General features: G+C 50.0%; 3 protein-coding genes across 9 annotated transcripts in view; 2 read left to right on the forward strand and 1 right to left on the reverse strand.

The window, feature by feature from the left end:
* Window positions 1–5,495, reverse strand: part of rps6kc1 (ribosomal protein S6 kinase polypeptide 1) — a 19,679-nt gene extending 14,184 nt beyond the window's left edge. For 4 of the 7 annotated variants that reach the window (XM_081695450.1, XM_081695451.1, XM_081695449.1 and 1 more), the window contains exon 1: window positions 5,314–5,493. In XM_081695450.1, coding sequence (XP_081551576.1) covers window positions 5,314–5,415 — 102 coding nt within the window. In that variant the 5' untranslated portion in view covers window positions 5,416–5,493. Of the gene's footprint in view, window positions 1–5,313 lie in introns of all 7 variants that reach the window. The other 3 variants (XR_014116213.1, XM_035528833.2, XM_035528837.2) reach the window with 2 other exon arrangements.
* A 665-nt stretch (window positions 5,496–6,160) lies between these two features.
* Window positions 6,161–8,822, forward strand: c2h1orf198 (chromosome 2 C1orf198 homolog). The gene is made up of 4 exons (XM_027009466.3): window positions 6,161–6,495; window positions 6,859–6,909; window positions 7,005–7,589; window positions 7,795–8,822. The coding sequence occupies exons 1-4, from the start codon at window positions 6,193–6,195 to the stop codon at window positions 7,849–7,851; spliced, it is 996 nt and encodes a 331-aa protein (XP_026865267.3). The 5' UTR covers window positions 6,161–6,192; the 3' UTR covers window positions 7,852–8,822.
* Window positions 8,823–8,957: 135 nt separating this feature from the next.
* clec11a (C-type lectin domain containing 11A) lies at window positions 8,958–12,215 on the forward strand. The gene is made up of 4 exons (XM_035528838.2): window positions 8,958–10,157; window positions 10,493–10,595; window positions 11,127–11,318; window positions 11,428–12,215. The coding sequence occupies exons 1-4, from the start codon at window positions 10,083–10,085 to the stop codon at window positions 11,826–11,828; spliced, it is 771 nt and encodes a 256-aa protein (XP_035384731.1). The 5' UTR covers window positions 8,958–10,082; the 3' UTR covers window positions 11,829–12,215.
* The last annotated feature ends 202 nt before the right edge of the window (window positions 12,216–12,417 follow it).

Genomic DNA, 12,417 nt, shown 5'->3' on the forward strand with positions numbered 1-12,417 from the left:
CAAGGGTGCGCACACTCTTGGTGATGCCGTCGCAACCAGGCACGAGATTAGAGCCTGCATCCCAAAGCCTGTGTGTGTGTGTGTGTGTGTGTGTGTGTGTGTGTGTGTGTGTGTGTGGGCGCGTGTGTGCGTGTGCATGTCACTTACACCCAAGGTTAAATGGGACGCGAAAACACAGTTGCAACGGCTGGCAGTAACTGTAGTTTCAAGCAAAAAATAAATAAAATAAAAATCTGCAATATCGTTCTGTGAGCGAGACAGAGAGACTGTCCCTAAAACCGCAGTCTTTCTGGGAGCGAGACAGAGAGACTGTCCCTAAAACCACAGTCTTTCTGGGAGCGAGACAGAGAGACTTTCCCTAAAACCGCAATCTTTCTGGGAGCGAGACAGAGAGACTGTCCCTAAAGCCGCAATCTTTCTGGGAGCGAGACAGAGAGACTGTCCCTAAAGCCGCAATCTTTCTGGGAGCGAGAGAGAGAGACTGTCCCTAAAACCGCAATCTTTCTGTGAGCGAGACAGAGAGACTGTCCCTAAAACCGCAGTCTTTCTGTGAGCGAGACAGAGAGACTGTCCCTAAAACCGCGATCTTTCTGTGAGCGAGACAGAGAGACTGTCCCTAAAACCGCAGTCTTTCTGTGAGCGAGACAGAGAGACTGTCCCTAAAACCGCAGTCTTTCTGTGAGCGAGACAGAGAGACTGTCCCTAAAACCGCAGTCTTTCTGTGAGCGAGACAGAGAGACTGTCCCTAAAACCGCAGTCTTTCTGTGAGCAAGACAGAGACTGTCCCTAAAACCGCAGTCTTTCTGTGAGCGAGACAGAGAGACTGTCCCTAAAACCGCAGTCTTTCTGTGAGCGAGACAGAGAGACTGTCCCTAAAACCGCGGTCTTTCTGTGAGCGAGACAGAGAGACTGTCCCTAAAACCGCAGTCTTTCTGTGAGCGAGACAGAGAGACTGTCCCTAAAACCGCAATCTTTCTGTGAGCGAGACAGAGAGACTGTCCCTAAAACCGCAGTCTTTCTGTGAGCGAGACAGAGAGACTGTCCCTAAAACCGCAGTCTTTCTGGGAGCGAGACAGAGAGACTGTCCCTAAAACCGCAGACTTTCTGGGAGCGAGACAGAGAGACTGTCCCTAAAACCGCAGACTTTCTGTGAGCGAGACAGAGAGACTGTCCCTAAAACCGCAGTCTTTCTGTGAGCGAGACAGAGAGACTGTCCCTAAAACCGCAGTCTTTCTGGGAGCGAGACAGAGAGACTGTCCCTAAAACCGCAGTCTTTCTGTGAGCGAGACAGAGAGACTGTCCCTAAAACCGCAGACTTTCTGGGAGCGAGACAGAGAGACTGTCCCTAAAACCGCAGTCTTTCTGGGAGCGAGACAGAGAGACTGTCCCTAAAACCGCAATCTTTCTGGGAGCGAGACAGAGAGACTGTCCCTAAAGCCGCAATCTTTCTGGGAGCGAGAGAGAGAGACTGTCCCTAAAACCGCAATCTTTCTGTGAGCGAGACAGAGAGACTGTCCCTAAAACCGCAGTCTTTCTGTGAGCGAGACAGAGAGACTGTCCCTAAAACCGCGATCTTTCTGTGAGCGAGACAGAGAGACTGTCCCTAAAACCGCGATCTTTCTGTGAGCGAGACAGAGAGACTGTCCCTAAAACCGCAGTCTTTCTGTGAGCGAGACAGAGACTGTCCCTAAAACCGCAGTCTTTCTGTGAGCGAGACAGAGAGACTGTCCCTAAAACCGCAGTCTTTCTGTGAGCGAGACAGAGAGACTGTCCCTAAAACCGCGATCTTTCTGTGAGCGAGACAGAGAGACTGTCCCTAAAACCGCAGTCTTTCTGTGAGCGAGACAGAGAGACTGTCCCTAAAACCGCAGTCTTTCTGGGAGCGAGACAGAGAGACTGTCCCTAAAACCGCAGTCTTTCTGGGAGCGAGACAGAGAGACTGTCCCTAAAACCGCAATCTTTCTGGGAGCGAGACAGAGAGACTGTCCCTAAAACCGCAGTCTTTCTGTGAGCGAGACAGAGAGACTGTCCCTAAAACCGCAGTCTTTCTGTGAGCGAGACAGAGAGACTGTCCCTAAAACCGCGGTCTTTCTGTGAGCGAGACAGAGAGACTGTCCCTAAAACCGCAGTCTTTCTGTGAGCGAGACAGAGAGACTGTCCCTAAAACCGCAATCTTTCTGTGAGCGAGACAGAGAGACTGTCCCTAAAACCGCAGTCTTTCTGTGAGCGAGACAGAGAGACTGTCCCTAAAACCGCAGTCTTTCTGGGAGCGAGACAGAGAGACTGTCCCTAAAACCGCAGACTTTCTGGGAGCGAGACAGAGAGACTGTCCCTAAAACCGCAGACTTTCTGTGAGCGAGACAGAGAGACTGTCCCTAAAACCGCAATCTTTCTGTGAGCGAGACAGAGAGACTGTCCCTAAAACCGCAGTCTTTCTGGGAGCGAGACAGAGAGACTGTCCCTAAAACCGCAGTCTTTCTGTGAGCGAGACAGAGAGACTGTCCCTAAAACCGCAGACTTTCTGGGAGCGAGACAGAGAGACTGTCCCTAAAACCGCAGTCTTTCTGGGAGCGAGACAGAGAGACTGTCCCTAAAACTGCAATCTTTCTGGGAGCGAGACAGAGAGACTGTCCCTAAAGCCGCAATCTTTCTGGGAGCGAGAGAGAGAGACTGTCCCTAAAACCGCAATCTTTCTGTGAGCGAGACAGAGAGACTGTCCCTAAAACCGCAGTCTTTCTGTGAGCGAGACAGAGAGACTGTCCCTAAAACCGCGATCTTTCTGTGAGCGAGACAGAGAGACTGTCCCTAAAACCGCAGTCTTTCTGTGAGCGAGACAGAGACTGTCCCTAAAACCGCAGTCTTTCTGTGAGCGAGACAGAGAGACTGTCCCTAAAACCGCAGTCTTTCTGTGAGCGAGACAGAGAGACTGTCCCTAAAACCGCGATCTTTCTGTGAGCGAGACAGAGAGACTGTCCCTAAAACCGCAGTCTTTCTGTGAGCGAGACAGAGAGACTGTCCCTAAAACCGCAGTCTTTCTGTGAGCGAGACAGAGAGACTGTCCCTAAAACCGCAGTCTTTCTGGGAGCGAGACAGAGAGACTGTCCCTAAAACCGCAATCTTTCTGGGAGCGAGACAGAGAGACTGTCCCTAAAACCGCAGTCTTTCTGTGAGCGAGACAGAGACTGTCCCTAAAACCGCAGTCTTTCTGTGAGCGAGACAGAGAGACTGTCCCTAAAACCGCAGTCTTTCTGTGAGCGAGACAGAGAGACTGTCCCTAAAACCGCGATCTTTCTGTGAGCGAGACAGAGAGACTGTCCCTAAAACCGCAGTCTTTCTGTGAGCGAGACAGAGAGACTGTCCCTAAAACCGCAGTCTTTCTGTGAGCGAGACAGAGAGACTGTCCCTAAAACCGCAGTCTTTCTGTGAGCGAGACAGAGAGACTGTCCCTAAAACCGCAGTCTTTCTGTGAGCGAGACAGAGAGACTGTCCCTAAAACCGCAGTCTTTCTGGGAGCGAGACAGAGAGACTGTCCCTAAAACCGCGATCTTTCTGGGAGCGAGACAGAGAGACTGTCCCTAAAACCGCGATCTTTCTGGGAGCGAGACAGAGAGACTGTCCCTAAAACCGCGATCTTTCTGGGAGCGAGACAGAGAGACTGTCCCTAAAACCGCAATCTTTCTGTGAGCGAGACAGAGAGACTGTCCCTAAAACCGCAGTCTTTCTGTGAGCGAGACAGAGAGACTGTCCCTAAAACCGCAGTCTTTTTGTGAGCGAGACAGAGAGACTGTCCCTAAAACCGCAGACTTTCTGTGAGCGAGACAGAGAGACTGTCCCTAAAACCGCAGTCTTTCTGTGAGCGAGACAGAGAGACTGTCCCTAAAACCGCAGTCTTTCTGGGAGCGAGACAGAGAGACTGTCCCTAAAACCGCAGTCTTTCTGTGAGCGAGACAGAGAGACTGTCCCTAAAACCGCAGACTTTCTGGGAGCGAGACAGAGAGACTGTCCCTAAAACCGCAGTCTTTCTGGGAGCGAGACAGAGAGACTGTCCCTAAAACCGCAATCTTTCTGGGAGCGAGACAGAGAGACTGTCCCTAAAGCCGCAATCTTTCTGGGAGCGAGAGAGAGAGACTGTCCCTAAAACCGCAATCTTTCTGTGAGCGAGACAGAGAGACTGTCCCTAAAACCGCAGTCTTTCTGTGAGCGAGACAGAGAGACTGTCCCTAAAACCGCGATCTTTCTGTGAGCGAGACAGAGAGACTGTCCCTAAAACCGCGATCTTTCTGTGAGCAAGACAGAGAGACTGTCCCTAAAACCGCAGTCTTTCTGTGAGCGAGACAGAGACTGTCCCTAAAACCGCAGTCTTTCTGTGAGCGAGACAGAGAGACTGTCCCTAAAACCGCAGTCTTTCTGTGAGCGAGACAGAGAGACTGTCCCTAAAACCGCGATCTTTCTGTGAGCGAGACAGAGAGACTGTCCCTAAAACCGCAGTCTTTCTGTGAGCGAGACAGAGAGACTGTCCCTAAAACCGCAGTCTTTCTGTGAGCGAGACAGAGAGACTGTCCCTAAAACCGCAGTCTTTCTGGGAGCGAGACAGAGAGACTGTCCCTAAAACCGCAATCTTTCTGGGAGCGAGACAGAGAGACTGTCCCTAAAACCGCAGTCTTTCTGTGAGCGAGACAGAGACTGTCCCTAAAACCGCAGTCTTTCTGTGAGCGAGACAGAGAGACTGTCCCTAAAACCGCAGTCTTTCTGTGAGCGAGACAGAGAGACTGTCCCTAAAACCGCGATCTTTCTGTGAGCGAGACAGAGAGACTGTCCCTAAAACCGCAGTCTTTCTGTGAGCGAGACAGAGAGACTGTCCCTAAAACCGCAGTCTTTCTGTGAGCGAGACAGAGAGACTGTCCCTAAAACCGCAGACAGAGAGACTGTCCCTAAAACCGCAATCTTTCTGGGAGCGAGACAGAGAGACTGTCCCTAAAACCGCGATCTTTCTGTGAGCGAGACAGAGAGACTGTCCCTAAAACCGCGATCTTTCTGTGAGCGAGACAGAGAGACTGTCCCTAAAACCGCAGAGGCAGGACGTTCATTCATTAAAGCTGTCGCTCCGTTTCCGACCGCTACACACACGACTGTGGTGTACTCGGATAAGTCAGCGACGAGAGCTCAGTCACACAACCGCAATTTGTTTGTTCAACGGTTTTCGCAAACCGGCCAAGACCTACGTGCAAACTGTGAGAATACGCCTGCTGTAGCTAAATTAAGATAGGCTAAGCTAAGCTAAGCTATCGTAACGGTCATCCATCATCCACTCACCCGGGCTGTGACTTTATAAACGGTGTAGCCCTTCTTGTGCTTTTTGGGGTCTGTAACGGTGTAGAAGCGAGCAAGCTCCCCTCTTTCCCTCTGCGATATCATCCTGATCAAGGCATCGCTACGAGCCTGACACCCCTCTCAGCAGAGCAGGCTAAGCTAAGATAGCTAGAAAAGCCGCGGTGAAGTGAGACAGCAGAGCATTCGTTTGTTTTTCAAAATAAAAGTCGGCTGAGGGAGAAAAATACGAATTTACTAGATTAATTAATCTTCAACAGTGTTCCACCAGCGTTCACGTATAACATAGAATACACAGTGGGTAGGTAGAAATTATATAATTTCTACCTACCCACTGTGTATTCTATGTTATACGTATATATATATATATATATATATATATATATATATATATATATATATATATATATATATATATATATGTGTGTGTGTGTGTGTGTGTGTGTGTGTGTGTGTGTGTGTGTGTGTGTGTGTGTGTGTGTGTGTGTGTGTGTGTGTGTAAAGGCCTCAGGTGATGCATAAATGAGAAATAGATGGATTATAGTGCAGCGTTATCACTGTCCCTGTCGCTTTTTTGTGCACCATATCTTGACATTTGAAGATTTGAAGACATTTGAAGATACTTAATTCAATCAATATATATATATATATATATATATATATATATATATATATATATATATATATATATATAGATTTAATTAAGTATCTTCAATATATATATATATATATATATATATATATATATATATGTATATATCATAATCAATTAATGGATTCACTACGATGGTGTGCTTCTGCTGCGGCTGCGCGCCGGGGCCTCTGACGTCACCGCGCGTCTCCCCGCGCCCAGCCGTTGAGAAGATGGCGGCCACGGCGACGTTCAGCGCGGCCGGCGACCCGGAGGCGCAGAAGTCGGCGTATTTGTCCTCGATCAGCTCCATGGCCCGCAAGATCATGCAGGAGCGGGAGAGGATCAAGGAGAGACACGGCGCGGCGTGGCTCGCCATGAGCCCCGCCGAGCGGGACACGGCTATCGACGACGGCATGATGGCGCCGACGGTGCGGGCACGATACGCCGCGCACCGGGCGGACCGTGAGGAGGTCGTCTGTTACCCCAAGCTGCTCGTCCAGACCGGCCAGAAAGTCGTGCACTTCGGAGAAGAGGTCGTTATTGTTAATAACAATAATAATAATAATAATAATGATAATGATAATAATGTCATTATTACTCGGGGCCGGTTTGGCGAGTTTTGGTTGCTCGTGTGTAGTAGTTTAGCTAGCCACGTTAGCTTAGCTAACCAAGCCGTTTTGTGTTTTAAAACTGATATTGACAGCCAGTTTGGCAGCTTTAATATAGTTTTATTTTCTTTATTTTGTTTATCCCCGCCTGATTTAACCGGAGTGGAGTCTTTTCGAAGTTCTGTGAGCGACAGTAGAAAAATGTTTTCATGGTCAGTCAGGTGTGTTGACGTGTTCCGAGTGTAACAACAATGGACGCTGTTAATGTTGCCTTTCTTCTGTTTAAAGGATTTAACTTGGCAAGATGAGCATTCAGCGCCCTTCTCTTGGGAGACCAAAGTATGTAGGGCACCACAGTTTAAAAATAACCTGACCTACATGGTTCTGCCAGCCAACGCAGTGAGACTCGCTGTGTTTTTGTCTCTGACATGCAGAGTCAGTTGGAGTTCAGTGTGATCTTGGCCGCTCCGGAGACCGGGGTCTCAGCCTCCGCGACCGAGTCCAAACCCAAGCCCCCCCAGAACGGCAAGCCGCCCGGGGCGGATGCCTCGGCAGCAGGCCGCCGCGAAGAGGAGTCGTCCTTCTGGAAGTTCAGCGCCGAGCGGTCCAGGCTGGAGGGCGAGAAGGCCGACTTCCAGTCTCTGACGCCCAGCCAGATCAAGTCCCTGGAGAAAGGGGAGAAGCCGCTGCCCTCGTACCTGAGGTCGGACGCCGGGGCCAGGGACGCGGAGGAGCCGCAGGTTTCTCGGTCCGTCAAGCAAAGAGCCCCCAAGCCTCCGGCGCCCCCTCCCCCGGCGCCCATCAGCGTCACGCCGGCCGCTATGAGCGTGACTTCGGTCCCTTCGGGCAGGTCCTCGGCGTCTGGAGGTTGGGAGAGGGCTCAGAGCACTCTGCCCTCCGTTAGTAGCACGCTGGACGAGGTGTTCACGCCCGGACTGGCCGCCAAGTCCCCGTCTACTTCTCCTAAAGAGAGTGAGATGGCTGATGGTTCGTCTGCCACTGCGACCACCTTCTCGCAAGTGAGCGTTCTCATGCGTGCGCACACACGGCTTCTAATTCTCGTCAAAATTGGAAATAAAATGGGTTGCAAATGACATTTTTAAAGCGCTAATTCCCAGCACATTTAGTTGCAATGTAGCAATTAGTTAAATCAGTGGTATATTTCTAACCATGCAAAAAAGAAACTGATTGTACTTTTTCTTTTTACACGCTCTGCTATTACAGTTCAACACAAGCAGCTCCATCCTGAAGACTGGCTTTGATTTCTTGGATAACTGGTAACCTCTGAACTTCTCCTCCGGCGATGTTCCAGGCTAAAGGAGCTCTCAGCTTCCCTCCACAATACAGAACGCTTGCAGTTCAACTCTTCATATCCAGAAATGCATTAAAGCTACAGTCAGTATAGAATGTCTCAAAATTCCATGTAAATTGACCACTGTTCCCATGCTTAATTTAAAAACTGCGTAAATATAATAGGTCAGCTTTGGGGTAAAAGCGCTGTATCGATTAGAATTTGTTCTTGAATAACTGCTAGTTATAGCTGCTGATAACTGTAATTAGTTCACTACAGAGGAGTAGGGGTTTGATATCCGAAACAAGAAGAGCAAATGTAAGTATGGTAACCCGCCCCCCCCAAATAAAGAGAAACGCATTCCTCAGTCTTCCTGATTGTAGCTTTAAGACTCTGTGGTAGGTCTCTCTGTGGTGGGTCTCTCTGTCCGAACTCCAGGGTATGGGGCCAATGCAGCTTTCGTGTTTGAAATAATAATCTAATATTTACACACTAGCGCAAACGGAGAACGACCCGAAGACGTATGTAACCCAGGAAAAACTCAAAACGCTTCAAAGAGAAAGATCTGATTTAGCGCTAATGCTAAGGAGTCCCCTATAATCTTGTTAGCGTGTTAACATTTTTAAAATGCCGTATTTATTCCTTTAAGAGGCTCTTGAGTCTGTCTTGGCTTCACTGCCTGGCAATTTTGCTGTTACTCTTTATTACTTAGACCTGAGAACTAGTGTTGCAATGCTCCAGGACGTCTTGGTTGTCGACATAAACGTAACGAAAAGTGATGTTGACAGGTCACAGTTGGATTTTTACATTTACTTCAGTCGACGGTCACAGTTGGATTTTTGCATTTACTTCAGTGTACTTTGTATTTGTGGACTTATATATACACGCGACCGGTCATTTACTCGTGATTTGTTTTTCATGATTGGTGTACTGCACTGAAATATATATTTATGAAACCACATACCCTTGCTTGTCTTGCGCTTCTTCTCGTGTCTTGGGGGGGGGGGGTTGCGCTGTAGAGAAAGTTCTAGTACATGACATGGACAGCCCTGTTTACTGTGTGTCTGTGATACTGACATACTCTGAAGGTTGCACAGCTGGGTGTGTGTAACAGGAAGTTCACAAGTGTTCCAAAGAAACTGTATCCTCAACTAAACTGTCACCTCTATCCCTTTGCCTACAGTAGAAAGCAGTTACTCCCTTAACGGGAGACGACACTGATATGATTTTCTAAAAGCATCATAAATCTGAACTCTTGTAAGAATAGAGCATGTTTAGGTATATGGGGGGGGGGGGGGGTACTCAAATAATGTCACCTTTTTAGCTGTAATGGTTTATCCGGTTTTTTTTTAGTCAGTTATGCGTGTTGAAATCCATGTGGCAAATTCTTGGGTTTTTCCCTGAGTGGATCGGAATATGTCCACGCTTACGTAATGACTCCGACCTGGACTGACCTCTCGCCTGTGTTCTGCAGGGCTCGGTAAACCAAAGGAGTGTCCCTCTGCCCCGAGGCCGTGCCCAGGGTGGTCAACTTTCTGGACGGTACCCCACCAGCCTTGTCTGGGAGAGATTTGGGGAACTAGACTCAGTTATGTTACGAGAGGGGTCAGTTTGAGACCAAACTTTACCCGTTACGTGCTAGGAAGAGAGAGCCGGAGAATGACAGAAAAAAAAGGTGTTTGAGAGAGTTGGAACATGTATACAAGGATTTCTGTATGTGAATGTGAGAGAGTAAGTAGAGGTTTGTGAGATTGTGTGTGTGTGTGTGTGTGTGTGAATGAGTGGGAGCATTTTCTGTGGTGGATGTTGGAAATTCCTTCCGTGCAGACTGGCAGTTGAACAGCTGGGTCTGCTCAGGTCACCACGGCCAGGGAACACACACGGCCACCAGGGACTCCATTGGAGAGACCCCCGAATTCGTTAACACGCGTCCCTGTGTGTATGAGAGAGAGAGAGAGTTAAGACAGTGTGCCAGAAGAGAGGGAGACTGTTTAAAGAAGAGGTGCCTTGGCCTGACAAAGCGTGGAAGTGGGAGGTGGGAGCGCGTAGTTTCCTGTTGTTGGCGGAGAATGCTCGGCACGAGCCGGAGGGAGCGCGCGCCTCGACCAGACGCTCGGCAGCGCACGAGAGAAGGGAGGGGAAGGAGAGAACGAAATTAGAGAGAGAGAGAGAGAGAGAGCCGAAGAAAGGACACTCATTAGCACGTATCCACGGCGGGACCATGGTTTCAGCCGCTCTTCTGGTGACCGTGGTGGGCTTGACGAGTGTGTCCTGGGCTCGCGTCTCCGATGTTCAGGTATCTTACACACACACACACAGACGGACGATAAATAACAGACAGTTCACGATCTACTCGCAAAATAATGCCTGCTTTATCCAGATACCTTTTAAAGCCGAAGCTTTGTGAGTTCAACTGATGCTGAAATAAATTCTCCGGTCCAACTTTTACGTCGCACAACATTGTAAGCAACGGACCGATAATCTCACAAATTCCAGGTTGTTGAATCCCACTGCACTTCGGCTTAAATCTGTAACATGCTGCTTCAAATGTATTGGCGGGTTTGTTTTTTGTTTTAACGGATTTGTTTGTTTGTTTGTTTGTTTTTTGCACGCGACTGCCGTGTTCTGCAGAGCGACTCGGACGGTCCGCGAGCGAGAGGGGACACTCCCGACGTAGCGGAGCCCGACCCGACCGCCGCCTCCTCCGAGCTCGAGGACAGCTACAGCTACGTGTGTGCGTGTCCGCCCCGCCCCGCGCGCCCCGCACCGCACCGCACCGCGCGCTCTCAGCTCCCGTCCCCTTTGCGCCCCCCCCCCCCGCGAGACACGCACGCACAAGCCGGCGCTCCATATGCAAAATGCAAAGCGGGCGAGCATGGCGCGAGTTCGCCTTGGGTTGCCCGGACGGGTGTTCAGTAAGGTTGCCGTTGCTCTACGGCTGTGCACGCGTTATTTAGTTAGTCAGTCAGTCAGTCACCGTGGGCACGCGCGCACGTTTCAGACCCGCAAAGCTTCACGCGAGGCGATTCCGCCGCTCTGTTGGAGAACGCGCCAACCATCACTTAACGTCCGCAGACGTTTGTCGGCCTTTGGCCGCTGCGGTCCCAGCCTGCAGCACGCTTTGGTATTACCGCGCAGAAAATGCACGCGCTACATTGGACTAACTCAGCACCCCTTAGTACCCCGGCCGTCTCTGGGCGAGACCCCAGCGCGCGCGCCTGACGGGAGCGTCTTGATCGATAGCCCCTTCTTGTACCACCTGCAGTGTCCAGACTGGCAGCGATGGACCAGGCCATCCACAAGCTGAACGTGGGCCACTACACGCTGGACGTGAAGCTCCACCAGCTCCAGGAGCGCCTGGGCCTACTGGAGAACCGAATGGCCGAGGCGGAGGACTCCGTCCAGCAGGTGGCGACGCACTGCAGCGACAACCGCAAGGAGATCGGCCGCCTGGAAGGTGAGCTGGCGAGCGACCCCGGGGAAGTCGGAGTTCCAGGCTCGCCCGTTTCGATGAGCTGTTTCATTTTGACTCTCTCTCTCTCTCTCTCTCTGTGTGTGTGAGACAGGCTGCGTGAAGGGCCGCAGGATCGGCCACAAGTGCTTCCTGGTGTACCTAGCCTATGAGACTTACGCGGGCGCCTCACGGAGGTGCCAGGAACGCGGCGGCCGCCCGGCGATGCCCCGCGACCGCCGCGAGCAGGAGGCCCTGGCAGAGTACGTGAAAGCCGCCGTCCAGCCGGGCAACTGGCCCGTGTGGCTGGGCATCAACGACCTGCGCGCGGAGGGCCTCTACCTGTTCGAGGACACCACGCGCGTCACCTACTTCCAGTGGCGCAAGCACTTCCTGTCCAGCCAGCCGGACGGCGGCAAGAGGGAGAACTGCGTTGCCATGACGTCCGACGACGGCGACTGGTGGGACAACTACTGTGACCGGCGCATGTTTTACCTGTGCGAGTTCGAGGCTTGACCTTGACCTCTGACCTTTTTGGATGGGTGCAGGATCATAGCGTCATTGTTTTTGTTTGTGTGTTTGTTTGTTTGTTTGTAAACACGTGAGCAACCACTGTGTTGTTTACTTGATGTTACTGCACACGTAACTAACAGCAGGGGGGGGGGGGGGGTGTCTTGGATTATATAACCAAAAGGTTCAGAAACGCATTAAAATAAACAAGTGATTATTTAATTTGAGCCCAATTTTGTATTATTTTATGTTTTAGTATTTCAAATATGAAATGATTCATCTGGAATAAAAAAATGATTATCAGAGGAACGCTAATCACATATGTACCTTCTCAAAATAATCTACTTGGATTTGTGGGGTAAATCTTTGTGTAAAAAAAAAAACAGCCTGCGTAACACATTAAAAAAAACTAATAACAATTTATCATTCATGGATTCATTAGTAAACACAATAAGAAAACAGTAAACACTGAGGTGATTACAGTGGAGGGGGCCAGAACTTTAATATTCAAAATTAAAACAAGCCGACTGATCATTTATGACTCATACGCATTTGTAGAAGGTAAAGTAGTGATATTAATATTAAATGTAAGGAC

Source organism: Electrophorus electricus, chromosome 2 (genome assembly GCF_041902795.1).
Source record: "Electrophorus electricus isolate QZ-2024a chromosome 2, ASM4190279v1, whole genome shotgun sequence".
In the NCBI taxonomy this organism is placed as follows: Eukaryota; Metazoa; Chordata; class Actinopteri; order Gymnotiformes; family Gymnotidae; genus Electrophorus; species Electrophorus electricus.